The sequence below is a fragment of the Hibiscus syriacus genome, unplaced genomic scaffold (assembly GCF_006381635.1).
Source record: "Hibiscus syriacus cultivar Baekdansim isolate YM2019G1 unplaced genomic scaffold, ASM638163v2 tig00005712_pilon, whole genome shotgun sequence".
Lineage (NCBI taxonomy): Eukaryota > Viridiplantae > Streptophyta > Magnoliopsida > Malvales > Malvaceae > Hibiscus > Hibiscus syriacus.
Window position 1 is genome coordinate 60,788 of NW_024062065.1, and position 25,759 is coordinate 86,546.

The following is a 25,759-nucleotide window of genomic DNA, read 5'->3' on the forward strand; positions in this document are numbered from 1 at the left end:
CTTTCTGGGACACGTCCTAGATTATCCCGGCACAAAGTAGTCCAGGAACCCTACGAGATCCCTGATATCACATCTCCATCCACTGGAAGCTCTAGGTGCATAGCAACATCCTCAAGTGTAATCGTGCACTCTTCGCACGGAAGTTGGAATGTGTGGGTCTCCGGTCTCCACCGCTCTACTAAAGCATAAATAAGGTCTGATTCTATCTTACAGTGACCCTGATATCTACCTATGTAACCAAATCCAGCCTCTACTAAATACGGCAAGACACAGCTAGGTATCACTAACTTAAGATTCCTAATAAAAGGATCTAATACACGGTCCTTCTCCTAAAATTAAATAATAACACAAATTAATTCTTAATCTAATAATCATGCATTAAATAAATCAACAAATTATTAAAAATAATTTAAATTAAATTAAAACGTTAAAATGTTACCGTATCAGTAAAGTGTCGAGATATATGATTTCCATCCAAGCGAAGTAGACCGCCTTCCATTATATATATGCAAAAAAATTATATTAGTAAAATATTAAATAAAGTAAAATGCTTAAATAAATTAAATACATAATATTAAAAATATTATAAAATATACCTTAAATAGATAGAGTATTTGAGAGAATTTGAGAGAATATGGTGTGATGAAAGTAATAGAGGATGGGGGTATTTATAGGGAGGATTGGGGGTTAATTAAAGGTATAGCGCCCCCCTGTACCGCGCTATACCCAACGTGTCAGATAAACAGCTATAGCGCGGATCAAGGGCCGCGCTATACCCACGTGTAAGCCATGTCAGCGTATAGCGTTGTACAGGGGGCGCGCTATACCCCACGTGGCACCAAATCAGCATATAGCTCGGGGCCGGGAGTGCGCTTTACTGCTACGGGTGTTAGATCGAGAAATATAATCTGACCGGTGTTAGATCGGTAAATATACCGATCACGGGTGATTTTTCGAGAAAAACGTCGATAAATAAACATAAAAGAAAAGAAAATTAAAACATACATATGAAAAGAAAATATGATAATATTAAATTTTATAAGTGTTATTATATTAAAAACCCAATAATATTTTCTTGAAAAATAATGTTCTTAGTAGTTTTGTTAGAAAAATATCCCCAAAGTGCTCAAGTAGAAAACCTCGCGTTATGCAAAAAACGAGATCACACCTCACGTTTTAAGAAAGTGAGTTTCATGCATTTATTATTGCATTTATCCAAAATTAAATGACTTTATCTGAAAAGATTAATGAGTTTGCGTCTTATAAAACGTGAGATCTATTAAACGCTTTTTTATAGGACACGAGGTGGTCCTACTTGACAGTTTAAGAGTATTTTTTTCTAACAAATTTGTTAAAAGGGTTATTTTTCAAGAAAAATAATTATTGGGTTTTTTATAAAATAATGCCAATTTTGTATGCCATAAGGTATTAATATTTATATAAATATATATATTTTTAAACATTAACTATCTTATAAAGGTAAAAAGGAACTTATCCAAAAAAAAAAGGTAAAAAGGAAGGGAAACGTGAAATGATAAAAGGTTAGTGGGTTGGGTTTGGTGTATAATCATAGCATAGTGGTTTTGCATTTAGGTTCAGGATGTACACCCCTGGGCTATCTATATTCTTCGGTCAATCTGACATCTAAAGTATTATTATTTGCTCCCCCAAACTACTTAAGCATCACCTCTTTTGGTTTAGCACCCCCACCCCCACCCCCAAACCTTATAGCTTTCTGATCGGGACCTCCACCTTTTTCATGTCGATTATTTGATTTTGATGTTATTATATTATTATTTTTTGACAAAAATAGTAACAGTCAATCGCTTGATCTTGTCCTAGAAATGATTTGTACCTTACTAAAATTAATTAAAATATATTCTATAAAAATATAGGTTTATGTACTTGATAACTTTTTAAATTAATTTGTTAATCTTTTTTAATCTTAAATTGGTACTTAAATTTGATACATTTTTTCTTAAACTTGTACACGTGTTGACTTGACATTGATATCCAATTGAAATATGATACTCTTTTCGAGTTCAAGTACCCTAAGAATTCTTTTCAAATTAATATTAATTAACTCGAAATACCAATATTATAAACCAAATGGTCCCCCAGGCTTCGCGTTGCAGCAACTATTAACCCCCTTTGCCTTCAAGTTGATGGAACAACAGCTATCACAGTGTCCACTTTTGACAAAATTTTAAAGGCGGCCACGGTCATGGCCACCACTACATTTGTATCATCGTTGTCTTAATTTGCCCAAAGGCACAAAAGAGTCGGACAAAAAATGGGTCCCCAACTGTTGCTGTCGCGTTGCCCCATAACCTGAACCTGATGATCACAGGCTTCTCCGGGCATACCAAACCCTCTGTTTCTTAATATTCCTTTTTTTTTTGGACCAGACAATTTCTTCCCATTGCCAACCCCCAAACAACATTATTATTTGCAATATTTTTTCGGTTCGAGTGATAAGAAAATCGATCATTTAAATCAGGATTGTCTAGTTTACAAGTCTAACTTGATTCATGATATAAACGGAGTCCCATTCATTATCGATAAGTTAGCTTTCTGGAATTATTTACTGGTTAAGTAGAGAAAAGAAGGACCAATGGCAGCCGAGGTTGATATGAAGACCAAGTTAGGTTTATTATGTTAGGTTTGAACTAGAAGTTTAGATCATGTTAACGTTTCATGTGAAAGCAACTGTATATTGCTTGGTGGAATTATATAGAAACCGTCACATCAGATGCAAAAACATATGAAACTTTCCACTAAATGTCCCATCCAAGCCAAAGCCTATGGAACTCTTCTCATGCCCCGGAGGCAGCATTTGTGAAAATTTCAACTTATTTTGTAGGTAAAAAAAAAGCATGTGAATTTGACATATACCACCGAGAGAAGTTAGGTTTTTTTCTCCTAACATTTGGACCAGTTACAGTCTTCAAAGTCCAGCTACAGTTACAAAAAATTCCCTTGCAAAGGCTATAATAATAAAAAAAAAGTGACCAACGTATGTTCGTTTTTTAGTTTAGTGTCTAAGATTTTTTTGTTTTAATTTGGTGTCTAACGTTACATTTCGTAACTTAGAATGGGTCACGCCGTGACAGACCGTTAATATTCTCCGTTAAGTGACACGTGTCACAATCTAGTAATTTTAAAATTTTCTTTTAAAAAAATAAATATTAAAAATATTATTATATTTATAAAAAAAATTATTATTTCTTTTAAATTACAAAAAAGTCGAAATCCTCACACTGAAGCTTACCCACTGCGGCGGACGGCGGCTATGACGTGATCCGCCGATTGGGTTTTGAGCGGACGGCGACGAGGAAGCTAAATATAGTGGCGGTGAGGCGAACGGAGGTTCGAAGAGGACGAAATCGTCAAATTCGAGGCGTCGGGTGGATTTTCGACGAAACGATTCCGACGAACGGCGATGGCTATCTACGAATTATTTTGGAGGTTTTGATCATGGCACGCGAGGTGCTTCGATTGGGTTGGACTATGATAGGAATGGACAAGCGACGGTGGCGATCGACGTGAGTTTAAGGGTTAAAATGAATGTTTTCAAAGTTTTGAAATGAATTCCCCCTAATTTTACCCGATGAACTTTGTTTCTATAAGGAATGTTGGAGAATCAACGAAATTTTAGCTCGCGACTAGTTTATATTTGTTTGAATTTCGACTGTTTTTTTATTCTTTAAATTTTGATTTTGTTTAAAATATATGCTACCGAAACTTTATGATGAAATTTAAGTCTATATTATTGTTAACGCCGAATTTATTTTTTGTTTGTATTGATTTTAGTTTATGTGGAATGTGTGAATATCTGTAAGTTAACGAGAGGGGAAGGAAGTGAAAGGTATGACTGTAGCGTGTTTTCTTGTGCTTTGATAGCTCCAAGAGTCTTAACTGGATTCCCTGCGAGCATTGTTAATCCTTCTCATTCTTCCTCCTCCATCTGCGCTCGCCATGAGAGAAGAAATCGGGTCAAACTAGCGTGTTTATTTCAGTTTTTCCTCTTTTATTGAAATAATCCCAAAACTTTAAAAACCTTCATTTTAATCCATAAACTCACGCCGATCGTCGTTGTCGCTCGTCCGTTCTTGTCACTTGTCACCTGTCATCGTCTAATTCAATCGAAGCGTCTTGCCGCCATAATCAAAAACCCCCAAAACAATTCATGAATAGCCATTGTCGTTCGTCGGAATCGTTTCGTCAAAAATTCAACTCGACGCCTCTTCTGACCGCCTCAAACCTACGTTTGTCTCGCCGCCACTATATTTAGTTTTCTCATCACCGACTGCTCAAAATCCAACCAATAAGTTTTGTCGTAGTTACCATCCGTCCACGTGAATAAACTTCAGTGTGAGGATTTAAATTCTTTTATAATTTAAAAGAAATAAATTTTTTTTATAAATATAATAATATTTTTAATATTTATTTTTTAAAAAAAAATTAAAATTATCAGATTATTACATCATGTCATTTAACGAATAATATTAACTGTTAATCACTACATGACCCATTCTAAATTATGAAATATAACGATAGACATTAAATTAAAACAAAAAAAAAATCTTTTAGATACTAAACTAAAAAATAAACATACGTTAAACACCTTTTATATATTAAATCCTACTCCAAATGAGCTTGAGATTGTAGCAGTAATGTGCTCAAGAAACTCTGTACACAATTTGTTTTGAAGAGTACTATCAAAGGACAAGTCCCCCCCCCCCCCCAACTAGGCCAAAACCTGAGTCCCCCAGCTTTTTAATGTCTATCAAATGATGTAGATGCATAAATCATAATCATTCACCGTAACAGTAACTTAAAAAAAACTGACAGAACAAAAAGAGAACAAGAAGTTGTGAAACCATCAGGCATTTAGCAAAGTTCAATGCATGTTCTTTGTGTGCATTGGCATACATGATGCATACATATAATAGAAAGCTTCGTATTTTTGGATTTTGCTGCTTTTCTTGCTATGATATTTGTACATGAATATGGATACCAAAATACTAGCTTAAACACTCAAATTAATGAGCTTAGCAATTAACATCCCACAAAACAAAAACACCCTTTTTGTCCATTCAAACCATACCAATATCATTATGGTGTGGATGGTATTCGACCCAAAAATCTTAGTTAAAAAAAGCTAAAGAGCCTAAAACACCTTTCCCCCTACTTTCTTTTACTTCAATTTCCACCATGTCTGCGCTCTATAGAGCGATCTGAGTCTGCAAAGTAGTGGCATTGAACCCCACCTGCTGCTGCTCAACTTCCCAACTTGCCTTAGCTATGGTTCCATCATGCACAGGCACGTACTCCTAATCAAAACAAAATCAGGGCTACCATTTACAAAAAAACAGGTGGGGAAAAAAAGGACCCCAAGAAAGTAATCTGAGAGATTCCTTTTTATCTAAACAAACCAGACTGCATTCCATATATGAGCCTCATTTTGTTAGCTAACAAAAGTTTGATGACAAAAAACGAAGGGAATACCAGTTCTAGGCAATAAATAACCCACCTCGAGCTTCTGGACCAGTTCTTTGGCGTTTGGTGCATTGACAATGATGTGGCGTTGGGAAGGCTTGATAAAGCCATCATCCACGGCTTTGTCGATGAAAGTCAGTAGGTAATTATAATATCCATCGACATTAAGCAACCCCACCTGTGTATTTTAGGAAACAAAAGATGGGTTTCAAAGGAAAAAGAACCCGAAATCATCATTGGAAACAAAAGATGGTAAGCAAATTTATTGCTTACAGGCTTGTCATGGATGCCCAGCTGTGCCCAAGTTATCACTTCCAGTAACTCCTCTAAAGTTCCATATCCACCTGAAACAATAACAAAGAGAAGCAAAAGTGAGCACTCCATGGAGGGTGATTGACTTGTTGGACTAGATACTTGTATTTAAAGAGAGATGGGACCTGGTAGGGCAATAAAACAATCAGAGTGGCGGGCCATTTCTGCCTTTCTTTGGTGCATGTTGGCTACTGGTCTTACTTCCCCAACCGTTTCACCGGTTATCTGTGGCTCCACATGCAACACCCATTCTCAACACATCATTCAAAAGCTAGAGCAGCTCGTAAAATGTGAAATACGAAAAGAAGAAAAGGCAACTGATTTTCACCTCTTTGCTCATCAGGGTTATAGGAATGATCCTGTTAAACAGCCAGTATAAGTCAATAAATGGAACACAAAAAAACCCAAAAGACTAAGTATAGAGCTTGATGAGTGTACCCGAGAACATTCCCTCCAGCATTATGAACAGCTTGTGAAACCAAACCCATCAACCCAATACTGCCTCCACCATAAACAAGGTCCAATCTTCTTGCCACCTTTCAGAAGCAAATCAATAAAATATGAAAAGCCATTAAAAACAAACATAAAAAAGAAATAACCATGCTTGAGATGTGTGAGTTACGTGGTAGATGTTTGAACGTACGTACCAATTCTTGGGCCAATTCAACTGCAGCATCTCTGTAACATTTCCTCTTGCCAGTACTGCTCCCACAGAAAACACACACTCTCTTGAATCTTGATCTCACAACTCCCCCTTCCGTATCCATGAGATTCTGGTTATCAAATTTCCTTCTTTGCACTCAGAGAAAGAGAGAGAAAGGTGTGGGGACAAGCACGCTCCTTTGCTTCTTCCTCTGGGCAATATAAAACGAAACAAGCCCCATTTATATTTATAGACTCTCCTCGTAAAATTTGTTTTTTCTTTCTATAAATATTTTATTTTCATCTAAGGTTATATAAAAAGGGGTGATCACCCTACTTGAGATGTGAACTTAAAATGTTACGAAAATGATGAGAATAATAAATATAGATCAAGACAAAAGCGCTATTAACAGTATGCAGATGGGAAGAAGTGAAAATGCATGTAGTTTTCGTTTGTTTAACACGTAAGACGTTTTTTAAAAATTATTTTTTTTATTTTTCAGTATTTAATTAGAGAAAAAATGATTGATCAGTAAAATATTTTTTTTGATAAACAAAATTATTTTGTGTTTTTTTATAAAATAACTTACAATCTGATTTTTTTATAAGTTAATTTTTAAATTTTTTATTTTAAAGAATAAATACTCAAAATAATTTTATTTTATGAATTTAATATTAATAAAATATTTTAATATAATTTTAATCAAAATATTAATTATTAAAATATTAAAAATATATTTATTAATATTTCTAATAATATAATATTATATTTTTAATATTATAATAAAATAATCAATTATATTATAATAATATAAGATATTATATTTTTATTTTAATAATATATAATAAATTATTAATTAAATTTATTTTATTTATTAATTTCATAGAAATAATATTATTAAATTATTAACAATGAATAATATTATTTATATATTTAATATTAATATAATAATCTAATAATATTTTAATAAAGATATTTAAAATATACTAATTAATATTTTTAAAATATAATATAACACTATTACTTTAATAAATAATTAATATAATTTATAATATTTTTATTTCAATAAAATATACCAACATTAATATTTTTATTAATAAAATTTAAAAAAATAATATTTTAATAATAAATAAATAATTTTAATATTTTAAAAATAATAATATTAAGTTTTATGATAAATAATATTATTTATTGTATTTAATATTTATAATAATTAATTTTTAAAAAATTATTAACTAATGAAAAAATGATTTAAACAATATTTTAAAACGTTTTTTCAAAAAAAAATATTTTTTAAAAAATATAATTTATTTTACAAAAAAATATTTTTCGTTAAATGTTTTCGGTGAAATAAAATAATTCGTAATAATTACAGAAAAAGTTGTCCATTATCAACTCCACGTGTGTCAATGTGAAGCCAGAAACGTGTAGTAAATTTCTTGTAGTACTGTGTAAAAAAATCCTTAGACAGTTGAATACCGAGTAAATTAGTTTTGAGCTTAAACTATATCATTTTCCATTGATAATCATAAACTTTAATCGAAAAGAAAGAGAAGAAGGGTGTGTGACGATTGGTTTCTGATGAATTTCTGATAAGTTCATCTTTATCATAAATCATTCACCAGGTAGAAAGACAAAGGGATAGCTATGGTTTATTGTATCTGCAGCAGAGCTGTGGGTTTTCATTTTCATTCCCAAAGAAGAGCCAAAAGCCGGTTCTGAGCTGCAACCCTGCAAACAGCATTTAATTTTTTGTCCACACACGAAAGCGAAAGGCAATGCCATCGCTCTATCTTGTAAGTAAAACACACTTCCAGCATGAAAAAGGTTACAAACAGTTCACAAATTCTTATTTACACAAAAATGAAGTCCTCAAACATAAACAAATACACTCACTCCATTAAATTGGGTGGTAAAGGTTACATCATATCCATAATCATCATCATGATTTACTATTTTAATCAATGTGAAAATTGAAACGGAAGTACATGCTCAGTCTCACTTAACATCTGTTGGGTGTATACTATTTTATCAGTTCAAGTTAATGAGGATTTGACTCCACAACACAGTTTTGTTCACCCTTTTCCCCGACTGTCAGCTTCACCTTTCAAACTTACTCAACAAAGGGACAGATAAACTCATGAAGAAAGAGTTCAACTTTCTTGCTTTGGTAATGTTCAAATGTTTCATTCATCTGGTTTTGTATCAGACATGCACGTCTTTGGGAACAAAGCAATTGGTAAAACTGAAAGAACCCCTTAAGATGGTGGGGTAGGTGCCCCAAATTCTTGCAGGTAGAAGAAACTCACAAGGCATTGCCGAAGGGTTGATGGTTGAAGGAAGGTACACAAGTGGGGATTTGACCAATGGAAGGTTGATGGAGAAATCTGTGATGGATGAGGCTAAGAGTCTATGAGGCTTCCTGCACCTGCATATGTAGGCCATTAGCAATTAGCTTTCTCATCTAGCACGTTCCTATTTAATGCTGTCTGACACTCTTTGCAACTTTAATAAAGGGATGTTTTAGCCACGTGTCATCGTGGGAAGCATGCACTTGGTTCTTTATGTATGTATATATTAAATGTTGGGGATGAAATCATGAAAGTGTAAGTTGAAGTGGGAGAAATAACAATAGGAGAGAGCATTGACCATTGTATAGTAAAAGCTTTAAATGCAGAAACAGTTATAGATGAAAAGAAAGGCATTGCAATGATTGTTCTACGCCGTCTCTATTGTGCATATATTAATATCTACTATTTAATCTTTTGGTGGTTGATTTTTAGGCCATTTTATTGAAATATCACTAGTACATATAATAATTATCTGTAATACACTCTTTTTTCTAATATTATTAATCTAGTTTCTTTTTTTGATAAGGTACGGATCAACATCCGTGTTTTCGTGAATTTTGTTTGAGATGACGTCACGTAATGAATCTGCGTCTTAGCTGAACCTCTAACATATACCGAAGATGTAGATCATAAAGTACGAATTCCTTAAGTCCACATCATCGCTAAAAACATTTTTAAAAAATATGCTTTACAAAAACTAAAAAAATAAAATTATAGGGATTAACATCGTAATTTAATATATATTAATTCCATGAATTGAATAGTTTAATGGGGTTAGCTTATATATGCATATTGGAGTGTTTAAGTTATGTTTCTTGACAATATGAGATAAAAGCTAAAATATGTATTTCTTGACAATTTGTTTAGGTTATATTTCCATGAGTTGCATTCGATCATTTTAATTACATTTTTATTTTAATTATATACATATAAATGTAATAAGAAGTTAATAAAATTATTATTTGTTTAATTTTTAAGCTACCTTACATCAACCCAAAAATAAAAGTGAAAAATAATTGATTAATTACTTAGTATTAGATCATGTTACTACTATATCATCAATGTATATTGTAACATATATATATCTTATATGCATTTTGATTTCGATAAATAGAGATGAGTTAATTTAAGAAATTTAAAAATAAGCATGAATCAATTTACTTCAATGATTAAAAGAATCGTTGTTGTTCCTAGAAATTATGAGTTCAAGCACCAACGACTATAAAGATGATTGAACATTCAATGTTAACCTTGTAATAATGCATGCATACTTCAGCTGATTGTAATAATGCATTATCAACATCTATAATATGCTAAAAAAAGAAAATTAATGAAATATTAATAAACAAAAAGACAAACAATTATCCAAGCGAGAGGACAATAATGGTAAATATAATAATCAGACTTTTTATTATTATTTTTTTACTAACATCAAAAGGGTTTACTTTCCAATGATGAGAAAATAAAAATTTGGACTGCTTTTTTTCTTTTATTCCACACGTAAATATGAACATATTATATAATCTTTTGGAAAGGAAAATAAGAATAACTTAAAAGGATTAAGTTTGGCTAAATGACATGCACAAGCAACTTGTTATGAGTGACCTAATACAATTTATTATTATTTTTTAAATTAAGAATCAAGATTCGAACTTGATAAAATAATCTATACGTCTTTGATTACTCAATCACCTAATACATTTCGCCGTCGTCATATTCTTTTTGTATATAATATATGAACTAAATTAAGCATTACCACTAATGATAATTACTATTTGCCAAATTCATTATATGCAACTAATCACATGGGGGAATATTAATCGAAGAAGATGACGGTCTATATCTCATGATAAAACTTATTGGTACCAATATAAAAAATATATACAAAACTTATTTTTAACTTCGTAAAAAATAAAATTATACTTGTCCTAATTTTATAGATTAACAGATAAAAAATATATAATCATAATTAATATAAACCTATATTATTCTTATGGTACCGATATCAAAGGTAAGAGAAGTATCGATACTCACTAGGTAGTATCGATACTATCAGTAATGCTCAAATTTCAAAATACAAAAATGGCACCGAAACCCAAAGGGGTACCGATACTACTTTGTATAGTAGTATCGATACCATAGACATAGTATCGATACCATCATGCCCCAAAGGCTAGTTGATTTAAAAATAACAAAGGTAGTATTGATCCTCCCTTTAGGAGTACCGATACCCTCTGTACTGGGTAATTTTATTTTGCAGAGAAACCATCCCAAACGGCTCCAAATCACTCCCAACGGCTATAAACGGCCACAACTTCATTCCAACATATAAATACAATTTGAGGACACTTGAAGAAGGGTTAAAACACATATCCAAGCATTTAAAATACAAGAGAAGAGTTTTCCAATCTTATTTTATCTCTCTTGTAAATATTAGTGTTTTTAGTGAGCTAAATTTGTAAACACCCTACCTTTGAGAGGTTTTATTGTTTATTTATTTTTACCTTTTGTAAAAGGGGATTGGTTTTATCTTAGCCAAGTGAAAAGATAGGGAGTGTAAAGGTTATCTCTTTATCCTTGAAAAAGAAAGAACAAATTAGTGAATTTGTTAAAAAATTCTAAGTGATGATCTTAGGTAGTGGAGATAGACTTAGTTGAGAAGTCGAACTACTATAAATCCTTGTGCCAAATTTCTCTATATTTTTCTCTCCTTACTCCCTAAACAAAATATTGCCATTTCACCCCCTTGTGCAATTTTCGGTTATTCAATTGAGCATCTTCGATCCTAACACATACTTTCTACATTGAGCTATGAAATCAGCATGAACAATCGCTCCCCCGCATCACGACATTACACCTTTAGACCTCGATTTCGACTATTCTCCCTATCTTCGAAATTACGAAGCAAGTGGAAATCATATATGACGACATCGAAAGATAGGGGAGAATGAGAAAATCATCAGGCCACATGTGTTAAGTCCAAGAAGAAAGCATTATCGTCTTTTGCTTCCGCTTCATCATCTTCCACTGAAGAGTACTATTATGGATCTCAGGATAGCTTCGGTTTCTGTCATCCATTTCACACTTGAGTCTAGACTCGACCGAATTGGGTTGAAAGTTCATGGGATGCACTGCAATACACTCAAACATATTCGACAGAACAAGCGGTTGCGGGTGAGTGGGACCATGTCCTATATGGTCAACAAAGTAGGAGCCAAGTCAAAGTAGTTACGATAATGATGGCATCAAATGTCATAAATCCATCAGTGTGTTTCGAAGGTGGATCACAGAGTGTGTTAAGTACACCTTATTGGCAAGACGACAACGATGACAATGACGATGAAGGCTTACGACCCCGTCGTACTTGACGAGCCCCTTGCAATTATCATTCGACAATTCCTCGACATCGTAAATAACTTCAAAGGCATAGTTACTTTTTTTGCAAAAAAAATATTTCTTGCAATTATTTGTTTACTTTGTATTTTATAAAATATAAACAAATTCATTTTTTTAATTTTAATTTTCCCCAACCGAACTCGGTTCCAAGTGACCGTTGATGTCCGTCTACCCGTTGACCAACGCTAGTTTTTTTGAATTTGAACGAATTAGTCACCTCAACGTGACGAGTTTTACCTTTTTTTTTAAATTTCTAAATTTTATTTATTTTTTAAATAAAAAATATTTTTTAATAATCACCTCTTTGTGATGAGTTATTATAGTGCTAATAAAATAATGACCCACGTGGGACCCACTACGCGAGAATTAATTAAAAATAATATCCGATGGAACTCGTCACTTGTACTGTAGAAATTGTCGTACTCTCCAAAATAAAATCTGGGTAAGCCCAATACCCTAAATAATTGACTCGCTTGGTTATTGAGAAAAAAAAGTCATTTTCTACAGTGTTCATGGAACTCGTCACGTCGAGGTGACGAGTTTCAATAAAATATAATTTTTATTAAAATTTATCAAATCGAGGTAAAATGTTTGAATAAAAATAATTTTAGTTAGAACTCGTCATCTCGACGCGACAACTTTCATACACTGTAAAAAATATCGTAGATCCTAAAATAAATTTCGTGCCCTATTTTACCTAAAAAAAATTGGGCTTCCTTATTGGGCCATAAAACCCAGCTGCTGCTCTTAGTTGTTTGGATTTTGGAATATCATCTTGGGTGATACAGTTCAACATAGCCTCACTTGGATGGATGGTAAAGTTAAGGTTGTACCTTTGATTGTTTCGATTTAGGAAAACAACAAGGATCCTGCACAAACAAGAAAGCTAAAAAAAATAGTTAAATGGAAGTAATGAAATGGAAAGATAAATATGGTAGCAGAATATATATAAGTTGGTGATATGTTTAAAGGAAATGATGAAGTATGGTAATGGAAGTAGGATGAAGTATGGTAATGGAAGTATAATGAAGGTGATGGATACGAATATGAAAGGTAGTATCTCAAAGAAGACTCAAAGAACCAATGCTAAAGAACAAAGACCCAGACTTTATATTGCTTCTTTAAGGGGTGGTAAACAAGGACTTTGACCCACTATATATAAAGGGATAGGAACAAGAAGTATCAGGGTGAAATAGAAAGGGGTGACGCCACAAGCATAAGCTTGATAAGTCGATAAAGTTCACTTAAGAACTAAAGAGAGAAACTCTCACAAATATTTGATTAAACAAAGTCAATTGGTTTTTTTTTACAAATGAATGGAAAGCTATTTATAGGCCTAAGAGTTCATGGTGTGAATACAAAACATTTAATGAGTGAACCTTCATGGATGAATGTTCATACTTAAGTAGATACAAAGCATGACTTAGGTGAATGAATTTTGATGAATGGATGTTCATCTTTTAATGGAATACATCCTTTGGCCGAATTCATCCCACCTTGTGTGAACTTGTTGATTTGTCTTCTATGGATAAATGTTCATGAATGTATCTTGGCTGAAATTCTTCCCCTTGTGTGAACACGACTATTTGGCTTCTTGCATGAATATGCATGAATGGATGAATTTAAAAGCCTTTGAATGAATCCTTGCACCTCCTCACAAATGTTCTGATTCATTTTAATATTCTTTTCTCGTCCATGCATGTCTTCATTAATTCCTCCCATGCATAAGTCCTTTGAAGGAGATGAATGGTTGCAAATCCCGTATTAATTTCCAGCCTGCACTATCTTCAGTAATCTGGGCATATCTCAAAGCTCCCGATATCAGATTGATGTGATTCAAAATGCGTTGGAAAGCTACGAGATAGGAGATTAAATGTTAAGAAGACTTCATCACCCAAAGATGCTTGAAACATGTTCAAAATTGTAGATAAATCTGACTGACGTGAACTGTCCAACCAACTCTTCAATTGCCTTTAGTCTTCTTAGCATCCAATGAACCTAGACAAAGTATGTAAACAAATAATTAGATAGGAATTGAGCCATGATAATTATGAATGCATGTTTCCACCTATGTTAATAATGCAAATGAGCTAACTATGAATGCATATGCATTCAATTAGTTATATAAAGATGTGAATTAATAAGTCATGTATGAATATCATATATTATACATATAAATGACAACATATAATATTCAAGCAAAAATTACGAATAAGATAAACATATTCACGTGACATGTAAAGCATAAATGAGTAAATAAATAATAAAATAAGGTAAGACTCCCTTAGAATCAACAAAGTAGAACGTCCATGAAGTGATCACGTGTTGAAGAAGTTTGGTCCTTGGCATGATCGCATCATTGGGCTTTTCCAATTGTAGCCGATAGAGGATTTTGAAGTCAAAGACTACTTGTAGGCTAGTACATATGGTTTTTTTTCCTTTTGTTTATTTTGCAGTTACATGAAAAGGTATTAAATTAACATTCGCTAATTACGATTATTAGGCTTTTATTAGTTTAAAATTTAATATTTAATATCCTAATTTAATTTCAAATAATTTGGTTTATCTATTTTATTGGTATTAATAAGTTTAAATAAATAACAATCATTTTTCTGTTCGTCGTTAAAGCAATGAGTCTACTACTTGTTTATTATAATAGATCACGTAATTACAATCGTGTGACAATCTAATCGCTCATGAACCTATCAAGTAGTCTCAGGTGAATATTTATGGAAATTCTTTTGGTTCAAAATTTCGTTTTCAAAAGCATTCCCAAACAATTTGTTTTCATCCAAAAGTTCATATTTAAAACATGATTATTGGCTTAAGCTAAAAAGCTGGAAAACCAGTGCTTTGGAGTTGGAAAATGTAACACCCCAATTCGAAACTCTAGAACTTGGGGGAAATTGTTTAAATTCCTAATTTATGATTGGTGACCTAATTGAAAAACTTGAAAGTTTTTTAATTTATTATGTGAACTCTATAAAGTTTTGGTGACGTTCTGTGTGATTTGTCCTTTTTTTAAAACGCAATTCCTACTCTCGATTCTTTATATCTCGCGGCGCCTTCCATTTTTCTTTCTTTTCCTTCTTGCCCAAAACCCTAATCACCGCCTCTCCCGTTTTTGTCGTATCCGCTGCTGAATAAGGAGAAATCGAATCGAGAATTGACCGTATCCTCCGTTGTTATCCGTAAATTTTAAATCGACCCGTGTTATTCGAATTAGCTGAATTGATTCAGGTTGATCTATTGGTTGAGCTGATCTTGAGAGGCGTCATGAACGTCGTTAGTTATTTTGTCGAGGTATATCTCGATCCGGTGCTACATTTTATTTATGAATATCTGATTGTCTGGCTTGACCTTTGATTATCTAGTTTATGCTTCGGTTATTGTTACGTGAAATTTGATATTATGTTATATATCGGAATATGAAATATATTAAATATTGATTTGTCGGACATAAATTTGTGTTATGTGAAGCATGTTGATTTATCGGATTTGGACTTCATGTTATGCTTTCAGAGAATATGATTATGTAATTCTTATTATATTTGGATCAAATCAAAAAGATATATGTATATTGTCATGTCATACTGGATTGTGCATTCACTTGACAGGGTAAATGTCACTTCGGATTCAATGACCTCATGCTTTTGTGACGGACCCTACTTCGGATGTTGTTAATAGCATATGGGTTCTGAGGAACCTACTCCTCGAACTATGTAAGGCGAATTGGTGCATATTTATTTGCATTTCATTCCAACCATGAATATTACGACTCAGACTGTGAATATGTTTATTTTTTGAATTTATTTGTCTGATTGCACTTTAAATACACATTAAGCTTAATAACTTACATCCTATAGTTTTTGTTTCAGATACTCATACTTAGAAGATTTGATACTTAGAGAATCGTTTTCATTATTCAGATACAAATATTATTTCAGTATCATTTTGTTCGACTCTTTCTTTATCAGATCTTTGCTAATATTATTTTGGGATTACTTATTTGCAATTTGAGGCTTTTGACATCACAGTGTTTCGGACTTTTTTTGCATGACTTTGGGAATATTTACTACTTATATTGTTTTTCTTTACTCGGATATTTTACTTTGGTAAATTATGAATTATTGAGCTTGAGAATTGTTTATCTATCATAAATATTATTTTTTTAAAATTTAAATCAAACATGTTTTTCGAGAGAAATGAATTTCACTTGAGCTCTTTGGATTTGACCTAATTCTTTTAGGTCGGTTTAAAGAGTTACAGAGATCATTTGGAGCAGCATTCCCAAACTAAGTTCTAGTTTTAATCAAACGTTTTTTTCAGGGGAAATGAATTTCAATTGGGCTCTTTGGATTCAATCTAATTTTTTTTGGTCGGGTTAAGAGTTACAGAGAAACTCGTTTGGAGAAGCACTCCCAAACTAAGCTCTAGTGGTGGAATGTTGTTATTCTTAGAAATTTTATATTGGAATAGTTGTATCGGAAGGTGTGTGCACATAGTCAATGATTATTTTTTTAATAGATATCATCTTATAATCGCTTAAAGTATTAAATATATATATATATATAATCACTCATAATCAATCAATTAATATGAACAACAGTATCTGTATAAGAGCATTTCATTATGATAGAATAGTGGGAAAATTGTTAGACATCTCGAAGAACAACCTAAGAAAATTACAGAGAAAAAGAAATGTCATACACATATTTCATTTTCTTTAATCTTATAAACCATTCAAATTCACTTGCATGTTGAAAAGAATCATATCAAACTATGTATGATCGGCGATTAAGATCATCCCATCTCATCTCCATCGGCTTTCACCACAAGTAGAGCAGCCTTCTTTCGCAATATCAGTGATTTGAACTCCAGAATCATAAACAACCCCCGTTTTCCAGTCAGCCGGGAGCACAGCGTTTGCCCAAATCCACTTCCCATCGAACCCAGCCGTCACCACGAATCTGAACTGCAGTGCACCATTCGGGACCCCGCTTGTTTCCCACACTGCACCATGCTTCCTGCTCATGAAATTCCAGTTGGAAGAGCCGACCTGTGCCACGTCCATGGCTACTACTTCCGTCTGACCACCCTGGTACAGCAATTTAATCGCCAAGTAATTTGGCTTTCGGCTTGATTCTTCTACCCTGACTGCTAAGTTCTGGTTTTTGTATTGACAAGGTATCCTGTTTCACGTGACAAATTAACGTACAGATCATCATTATGGCTGCAGCCTAGAATAGCATGATGATCAATGTTTTGATTATCGCTTGCCTTTTATATTCGACGTGGACAATCCCAAGTTTCAAGATTTTTTGGCCCATGCCCTTGTTTGCCATAGCCATGAAAGCTCTGCTGCTAAGAACAAAGTCCGTTTTGTTGTTGTGATTGAGATCGGTTAGTGTGACCCTAGTCCCCGCACTGCTGCACAGAGTTGGATTCTTGCACCTTATCTGGCAGAAAGCACATTGAAAATCAAATCCAAGTGTTACAGAAAATGGAAACTAAACTGTTGTATAAATTTATAGTTTTATACAAACCTTAAAGCAAGCACCGCAACCAGCTCCCTCTTTGTAAAGAGAAGGAACACCAGCTGCAAGGTGTCCGCCACTTAAGCCTAATGCCAAGGAACCATACCCACAAGCACCAGCTGCAGATACCAAACCCACAAAACAAAGGTCACCCACTAAATTTCTCACATAAATATAATCTGGGTCTCTGTCAATTTCGTTTTTAAAGCAAGAAAACAACTCTGGGCATTAATCAAATTGGTGGGAAAAAGAGAAAACTAGAACATTGAAGCTGAACCTGAAAGAGCAGAGACTTTGGAGAAGTGAGCAGCCTTGGACTGGTGCAGGCAGCTATCACAAGCAGAATCAGAAGCAGAAGAAGAAGAAGAAAGGAGAAGGAACAAGAAGCTAAGAAAGAGAGCCATTTGTGTGGAGTTGAGAGAAATGTAAGTGACAAGAAAAGCGTTTGATCATCAGTTTATTTATACTGTGGTACCACACAGTATAGGAAAGAGACAGGCAAGCTGCTCAAACGCGGAGAGACAAAAACAAAAGGTAAAAAAAACTGTCACCGACCCAACAGCTGTTGCTGTGCAAGTAAGGAATGAGAACAATGAGACTTTGTTTCAAAACAGAGTAGCTTTTCATTTTGGGTCTTCTTTTAACAGTGGGATTTTGATGGATTTGCAAGTGAAAGTAGGGGTTTGGGATGCAAAGTTTTGGCACTTTTAGGAGAAGGTTCATCTCAGTTTCCCATTCCCCATGTCTTTGCATTTTTGAGATTTAGTCTTGATCACATAACAATAAATAAATGAAATTTAATAAATAATTTAAGGTTGAACTTATATAGATGGTATTATTTTAATAGATAATGGAAATATAAATTATTTTGTATTAATTAAAGCGTACACATTTTGTTTAACACTGTAATGGTGGCTTAACTGGCATAAGATGGTTAAAATGTGACGATGATGGCGATTGCGTGTTAATTAGTGGAAGGATAAGAACAGATTCTAAGCAAAGCGTATTTCCAAAAACTTGAACAGCTATGGTGTGGCCTATGACCGAAAGAGGCCTTTCTTTATTTGTACAATGATTTTTTTTTTTACTATAATGCTGTGGGCTATGGCAGGGTCCCGAAAATGTTAGAGACGACTCGGTATATATCATAAATTGTAAATATTGATTTAACAATGACAACAACAGTCGGATTCTCTATGGGATGCGGTTATCATTCTCAATGGCATGCGAAGGACATCACGTACATGGAGAAATCACTTAGCTTGGGCTTGTGATGCTTGGAAAGGTAGATCCTTGCTCACTACAATTTTGAAATTAGCTTGGACAACATTTATTTACACTGTTTGGGAGGAGAGGAACAAGAGGCTTTTCCAGGGATGCTCATGAAATTTTGAAGCATTACTCTATGCTGTAAAACAAACTGTTGCTATCCAACTAAGGGGTAGAAGTATTAATAGGAATGATAGTGTTAATACTATGTTTTGTAATCATTGGGGTATTGAATAGCTGAATTCTATTCTACTGTAAGTAGATACTGTTTGTATTCTTGAACAAGCTGTTTTTATACAGATATTTGGGTAATAAAATCGAATTATCCAAAAAAAAAACAGTCGATTCCTCCATTTCCCATTTTTTTTGTAACACCAAGGCATCATCAGCTTATCTCATTGGTTGGCGTTTAGCAGTTCACCTGTACTGAAAAGGAACCAAAAATAGGAAGACAAGGAGAGTGGGTGGAACAGCCAACAGACAGTTCACAGCTGCATGCAATAGAAAATTCATGCAGTAGGAGCTGGCAGTGTTTGGTCCCATGTGGATGAAATCGCTGACCTAACGAAAAATCATATCAGGCTGCGTATTTGCAGGATCATTTAAAATCATTTCTTACTGTATTCTTATTCTCCTTCCCTTTTGCTGGTGATGACAATATTATTACTTAATGAATACATGAGCATCAAAATATTCGATTTCCAGACCATGTCGGCACCGATATCAAGCCATATCCGGTGCTAAAATACATGCTGCAGGATATAAGATGATGATTGTTGTTACTCATGCTGCAACGACACCAACAAGTCTAATCTGACGTATAATAGTAATGCAGGATACCTTTTTTTCCATGAATATATAGGGTTTTTTTATGTGTTAGTGTTTGAATATATATTGTACATAAATGTCGAACATGAATGCTTTTTAAAAAACAAAGTCCGAGCATATCAGCGGTCTAATCATCTCTTATAGGCTGACTAAATCATGGTAGAAGCAGCGAAACGTTCAATTAATTTATTTTTCTATGTTTTGGTAAAGGAGAATGTTATTCCTTTTAGATGATCCGGGTTCCTAAAAAATTATGTGCTTCACTTCGAAATTGACAGCAGCATAGCGAGGACATTTGTCTAATTTGGGTCTTCATTTTGTTTTCGTTGTTTACAGCCTTTGTGGTTCTTCAATTGTGTTAAGCTGCTCATGCAGGTATCTGGGAGACAAGGCAGAGCTAGTGATCATAAAGAATGCAGGGCATGAGATCAATATAGAGAAGCCTAAAGAGTTATGCAAGCACTTCAAATCTTTCCTTATTGATTCACTCCCTGCTTTAAAGCAGTGGCTGTAAAACAGATCGAAAGGTATGCAAGAAGATCCAAGATAATTCCGGTTTCTCACAAAAGCCTGTTTTAACTGGCGCCTAGCCATTTTGTTTGGAAACATCTTATTATCACCATTTATGCCAAATCGTCTTGCTCGTCTTTCCATATCTTACCTGAAAGACTTTTGTTCGAGGTTTTTCGGTTAAAATACAGATAATCATTCTCAGTTTTCCATATTCAGATGAAGGCATTTGTTACACAGATTACACATGCTTCAAATTTTAGAATTCATGTATGAATTCTCCAATCTCAAGCTTAGAAAGGCATCAAAGGTGTGTCAAGGCGATGCCATTTTTACGTTCCTTTTTTATTTTCAATTGTTTCATTGGGTTTATAGGTAATTGAAAATCTTACATTTCAACAGTGTCGTTGCGTAGTTGGTTATCACGTCAGTCTAACACACTGAAGTTCTCTGGTTTGACTCCGAGCGATGCCATTTTTATGTTCCTTTTTTTATTTTCAAGTTTTTCCGGATACTGAAACGCTTTTCTTCTCTTGATATGGGATTTATGCCGTCAGGGACAGTAGAAACTAGAAACGTAGGAACGTAGGGAAAAAACAAACTTCTGCTCTGAATCCATTGCAAAACATCAACCGTGTAATATCCTCATGCAGATTTCAACATAGTCTATATTCCAGAGAACATAAGTCCAGGAAATGAAACAAAATGATCCAACAGCACAGGAAAGCATTAACTGGTCTTAAATTAGTGTATGAAATTTGGATATTTGTTCAGGATTTAGAGGAACTTGTAAGCGAATGGGAAAAGCTATAATAAGTCTAGAGATTGAATCATACAATCTGAAGCAGCGACGAGACCGACAAGGAAGGTAGGCACAAACAAAATCAACAGTAGACCTCCTCACCATATGAGCACGCTTTTCACCTTTGGGGAAGAGTTCTATCTCACAAGTACTTAGCCCTCGCAAGATCTTAGAACTATGATACTGTGTCATTATTCATACCAACTTTCGTAACATTATCCGTTCCAGTTTATTGGTCACATGATTTATCTCATGTCTACAAGTACATTGGTGCTCGCATTTATATAGTAGAACAGTATGAGCTTCATATCTCATCACTAAAACAGTATGATGATGCTTCCTTATAAAGTGATTTGACCAAAAGATGTTTCATTTTCAGTACTTGCTTTTCTCTGTCAGGAAGTTGACATCCTTCTGCTTTATGATACACCCAAAATATCAAGTTCTGTTCTACAATGAGGCCCGAATCAGCAGCAGCTCTTTCAATGTCATGGCATTTGTCTGGCATCAATTATTACATCTTTAGAAGTTTCATATGATTTAATCTCTGATAATGATAATGTTAAGCACACAGATATGCAATGGAGCTAGATAGTACAGAATTCATGGCCGAGAGGAGGCTCCATTGTGGTCCTTGTCTCCTTGACCAACCACGCCTAATGCAAAAGCTATAGAAGTTGCCGGTTGGTGTTGATGAACCATCGGTGGCTCAAGAAGTTTTTTTTTGTCATCTAGACCACAGATCAGAAACGCCATCTCACACCCTTGTCATATCTCGGAAACGACATATTTGTTGAACTCTTAGTTCAAGTTGTGGTCCTATGGTGCTGCCGTGCGATTCAGCCTTGTTTGAATACATAGTCTACTTGGTTCAAGGATTGGATAGACACCTGGAGAACGCTCTTCTTAGTTCCATTTCTCCTAGGGTGCTACTCTCTGCACATCTTTCCATCAAGGACAGACAAGCCATTTTTACGTTGTTTTTTATTATTGGTTAAAAGTATTATTTTATTAACTGAAATCAATGGTGTCGTGGTGTAGTTGGTTATCACGTCAGTTTTACACACTGAAGGTCTCCGGTTCGAGTCCGGGCTACGCCACCTTTTTAAGTTCCTTCACTGATTGGTGCACTATTTTTATTCCTTCTTCCCTTTGGGGTCTAAAGGACTTCTTGCTCGTCTTTCCATGTCTTTACCTGTAAGACCTTTTGTTCGAGGTTTTTCGATTATATTGCATAATCATTCACGGTCTTTCATATTCAGATGAAGGCAATTGTGACTACGCATGCTGCAAAACATAAGATGGTGCTTGTTGTTTCTGATGCTGCAACTAGGGATGGATCTAGGGGCTGGCGGGGCTGTCACTCCTCTCAAAATTTTATATAATATATACATTTTCTTTGTACTTTCTATCGATAATCTCTTTTTGTCCCCTAAAATTTTATAAATTCACCGCCGATATAAAATCATAGGGCAGTCTTTCACTGTAAAAGACACCTACAAGTGTAATATGAAGTATAATAGTATTGCAGTTTGCATCTGACATGAGGATCTGCATTCATAGCATTAGCTAGGCTTCGAAACTCTGCCTCAGTAGACAACCTAGCAACCACTCCTTGCTTCTTAGAACTCCAAGCAACAAGATTTCCTCCTAAAAACATGCAATGACCAGCTGTTGAATGTCGATCATCTGAGTTAGTGCCCCAATCAGAATCAGAGTATCCAGCCAGAGTTGTATTTGTTTTGCTTGAACTAAAAAACAAACCATGATCCATGGTTCCTTTGAGATAACAAACAACCCTTTTAACAGCCTTCCAATGTTTATCAAGAGGAGCCTGCATGAATTGACTAACCCTATTGACAGCAAACTGGATAACTGGTTTTGTAGTGCAGATACGTTGAAGAGTTCCCACAACTTGTCTGTATAGAGTCGCATCTAAGCAAAGATTAATACCTTCAGCAATAAGCGGAGGATTTGTAACCATCGGCGTAGGTGTTGGAGTGCAGTCCACCATCTTTGTTTTCTCCAACAAATCCAAAATATGTTTCTTCTGACTGAGAATGATCCCTTGTTCAACACGTTGAACCGACATTCCTAAGAAAAAGTTTAACTTCCCTAAATCCTTCAGTGAAAACACCTTGTTGATTTCTTGAATAACAACACCCACTTTTCAGCGTTATCTCCAGTAGTCACTATATCATCCACATAGACCATGATATAGACTTTGTGCCAATTAGTCTCACGGTAGTAAAGTGAAGAATCAGCTAGAGATGCAACAAATTGTAAATTATTAACAAGATATGACCGAAACGTTTCAAACCACGTTCTAGGTGCTGGCTTGAGACCGTACAATGACTTTTTTAGACGACAAATTAGATGACCTCCACTGTCATCTACCTGCTGAAAACCAGGCGGCTGTTCCATGTAAACCTCCTCAGCTAAATCCCCATTTAGAAAGGCATTATCCACATCAATCTGTCTTAGTATCCAGCCTTTACAGAGAGCAATACTTAATAAAACCCGAATTGTTACAAGCTTTACTACCGGGCAATATGTCTCCTTATAGTCTAACCCTGCTTGCTGCGAATACCCCTTTGCTACTAGCCTAGCTTTGTAGCGAGCAACACTACCATCCGGATTCTTCTTGATATTAAAAAGCCACTTGCATCCCACAGGAATTCTGTCAGCAGGCAAAGCGACCAACTCCCAAGTACCCTTCTTCACAAGAGCATCAATCTCTTTTTCAACAGCTTCCTTCCAAACAGATTGCTGCATTGCTTGATGAATACTCTTGGGTTCTTCAGTAATGTCTTCAACCAGAAACGCCTTGGGTTTGAATACTCCAGCTTTAGACCGAGTAATCATACGGTGAGAATTTACAGTTTTACTTACATCGGGCTGCACATTACTAGCACTTAACTCTAAAGAACCAGCACCACTAATAACACTTTCAGGACTAGATAAGGAACAACGATAACATCATTATTTAATAAAGGACGATCATTAGCAGAAGCAGCACCACTATTAACACGTTCAGGATCATTATTTAATAAAGGACCATCGTCATTAATCGAGCGGGGAACAGAGCCACGATCCAAATTTGTGACATCCTCCTGACACCTTCTTCCCAAAGACTCAGCATCAGAACTGTGTATAGGACTTTGAGACTATCAGCTCGACCTGTTTCAGCCAAGATATCTATTCCACGAGTCGAACCAGATGGAATTCTTTCAACCGAACCAGCAGCTGCAGCCTGTGAAGGCATACTGCAATGTGAACCAGCAACAAACTTTGGAAACACAAACTTTGAGACTGCACGATCATCCTCTAGTGGAACAAAAGATTTTTGTGACTTGCCTGCAAAAGGAAAACAGCTTCATTAAATTGTACATGTCTCAATATGTAAAGCTTGTCGTCGGCATCAAGGCACTTATAACCACGCTGATTAGAACCATAACCCAGAAAAACAAAGCTTTAGACCTAAGCTGCAACTTATGTTGATTGTAAGGCCTCACCAGATGGAAACACTGAACCAAAAACCTTGAGCTCATTATAGTCAGGTGGTTTGTGAAACACTTTTCAAACGGTGTCTTATCCTGCAAAACTTTAGTAGGCAGCCTGTTAATAAGATAAACAGCAGTAGAAAAAGCATCAGACCAAAACTTAAAAGGTAAAGAAGCCTGTGCCATTAGTGTAAGACCAAGTTCGACGATGTGACGGTGCTTACATTCAATCGTGTCATTCTGCTCAGAAGTATGGGGACATGTATGCTGAAATATAACACCATGTTGTTTAAAGTATGACAATAATGGTTTAAATTCAGTTCACAACCAGATTGATCCGTTTTCAGTTTACAATTAAACTGTCGTTCTGCCATTTTATGAAAATTGATGACAACACTTTGAGCATCAGATTTCCTAGCCAAAAAATATATCCAAGTAAATCTTGTGCAAGCATCAACAAAGCTTATATAATAACTAGAATTGTTTGAGATTAAAGGAGCAGGACCCCAAAGATCCATTTGAACAAGTTGGAAAGGAGAATCATAAACAGATAAGGATTTCTAAAAAGGTAGTTTGTGACTTTTGCCAAGCTGACAAGCCTCACAAAACAGCATTTTATTGTCATCCGAATATTACATTGTTTTAACAATTTGACTAAAAACTTACTAGAAGGATGTCCTAACCTACGATACCACAATTCAGAACTCAAACTAACAGCATTACAAGTATTGACTTCACCACAATCATTATCATGAACAGAAGAACTAGAAGAACTAGAAGACACATTTATAGTAGACATATGAACAGAAGAACAGACAGCAGAACATTCCCTAGCAGACATGTTAACATATTTCTCAGCAGCAGCAGAAGCTACCTCATACAAACCTTCACGCTCCAAGCCTCGAAGCATCACCTGTCGAGTTTTCAAATCCTTCACAACACAATAATCAGGATAAAACTCAATGGAAACATTATTATCTTTTGTAAATTTAGACACGGAAAGCAGATTTTTTTAATCGAAGGCACATGCAGAAGGTTATTTAGCATCAACTTTCTGGAGTGAGAACACAAAACAGCACTACCAACATTTGAAATGTGAATATCCA

General features: G+C 34.6%; 2 protein-coding genes, 3 long non-coding RNA genes and 1 other non-coding gene across 6 annotated transcripts; 4 read left to right on the top strand and 2 right to left on the bottom strand.

Moving 5' to 3' along the window:
• Positions 1 to 5,216: 5,216 nt before the first annotated feature.
• Positions 5,217 to 6,581, bottom strand: LOC120199891 (cytokinin riboside 5'-monophosphate phosphoribohydrolase LOG5-like). Its single transcript, XM_039200870.1, has 7 exons — positions 6,462 to 6,581; positions 6,253 to 6,350; positions 6,143 to 6,173; positions 5,940 to 6,039; positions 5,776 to 5,846; positions 5,537 to 5,680; positions 5,217 to 5,336 (listed from the first exon to the last, which is right to left on the bottom strand). Exons 1-7 carry the CDS (start codon positions 6,579 to 6,581, stop codon positions 5,229 to 5,231), a joined length of 672 nt encoding a protein of 223 aa, XP_039056801.1. The 3' UTR covers positions 5,217 to 5,228.
• Positions 6,582 to 7,824: 1,243 nt separating this feature from the next.
• LOC120199908 lies at positions 7,825 to 17,836 on the top strand. Its single transcript, XR_005523499.1, has 3 exons — positions 7,825 to 7,837; positions 9,752 to 9,753; positions 17,705 to 17,836. It is a non-coding gene; the product is annotated as an uncharacterized LOC120199908 (long non-coding RNA).
• Positions 15,305 to 16,016, top strand: LOC120199907. The gene is made up of 2 exons (XR_005523498.1): positions 15,305 to 15,522; positions 15,822 to 16,016. It is a non-coding gene; the product is annotated as an uncharacterized LOC120199907 (long non-coding RNA).
• On the bottom strand, positions 16,925 to 18,197 carry LOC120199904 (expansin-like A2). Its single transcript, XM_039200877.1, has 4 exons — positions 18,019 to 18,197; positions 17,751 to 17,860; positions 17,485 to 17,663; positions 16,925 to 17,396 (listed from the first exon to the last, which is right to left on the bottom strand). Exons 1-4 carry the CDS (start codon positions 18,143 to 18,145, stop codon positions 17,018 to 17,020), a joined length of 795 nt encoding a protein of 264 aa, XP_039056808.1. The 5' UTR covers positions 18,146 to 18,197; the 3' UTR covers positions 16,925 to 17,017.
• On the top strand, positions 17,841 to 18,093 carry LOC120199905. The gene is made up of 2 exons (XR_005523497.1): positions 17,841 to 17,981; positions 18,013 to 18,093. It is a non-coding gene; the product is annotated as an uncharacterized LOC120199905 (long non-coding RNA).
• Positions 18,198 to 22,176: 3,979 nt separating the features above from the next.
• Positions 22,177 to 22,250, top strand: TRNAV-UAC. The gene has a single exon. It is a non-coding gene; the product is annotated as a tRNA-Val (tRNA).
• Positions 22,251 to 25,759: the final 3,509 nt, after the last annotated feature.

Bases quoted from the DNA above. Each gene is read 5' to 3' on its own strand.
- LOC120199891 (XM_039200870.1), bottom strand. From the start codon at position 6,581: ATGGATACGGAAGGGGGAGTTGTGAGATCAAGATTCAAGAGAGTGTGT. The intron at 6,351-6,461 runs GTACGTACGTTC...TGCTTCTGAAAG, and splicing joins TTGAATTGGCCCAAGAATTG to GTGGCAAGAAGATTGGACCT. The intron at 6,174-6,252 runs GTACACTCATCA...GCTGTTTAACAG, and splicing joins GCTGGAGGGAATGTTCTCGG to GATCATTCCTATAACCCTGA.
- LOC120199904 (XM_039200877.1), bottom strand. From the start codon at position 18,145: ATGGCTCTCTTTCTTAGCTTCTTGTTCCTTCTCCTTTCTTCTTCTTCT. The intron at 17,861-18,018 runs GTTCAGCTTCAA...TGGTATCTGCAG, and splicing joins CAAAGTCTCTGCTCTTTCAG to CTGGTGCTTGTGGGTATGGT. The intron at 17,397-17,484 runs GCAAGCGATAAT...CACGTGAAACAG, and splicing joins GTCCACGTCGAATATAAAAG to GATACCTTGTCAATACAAAA.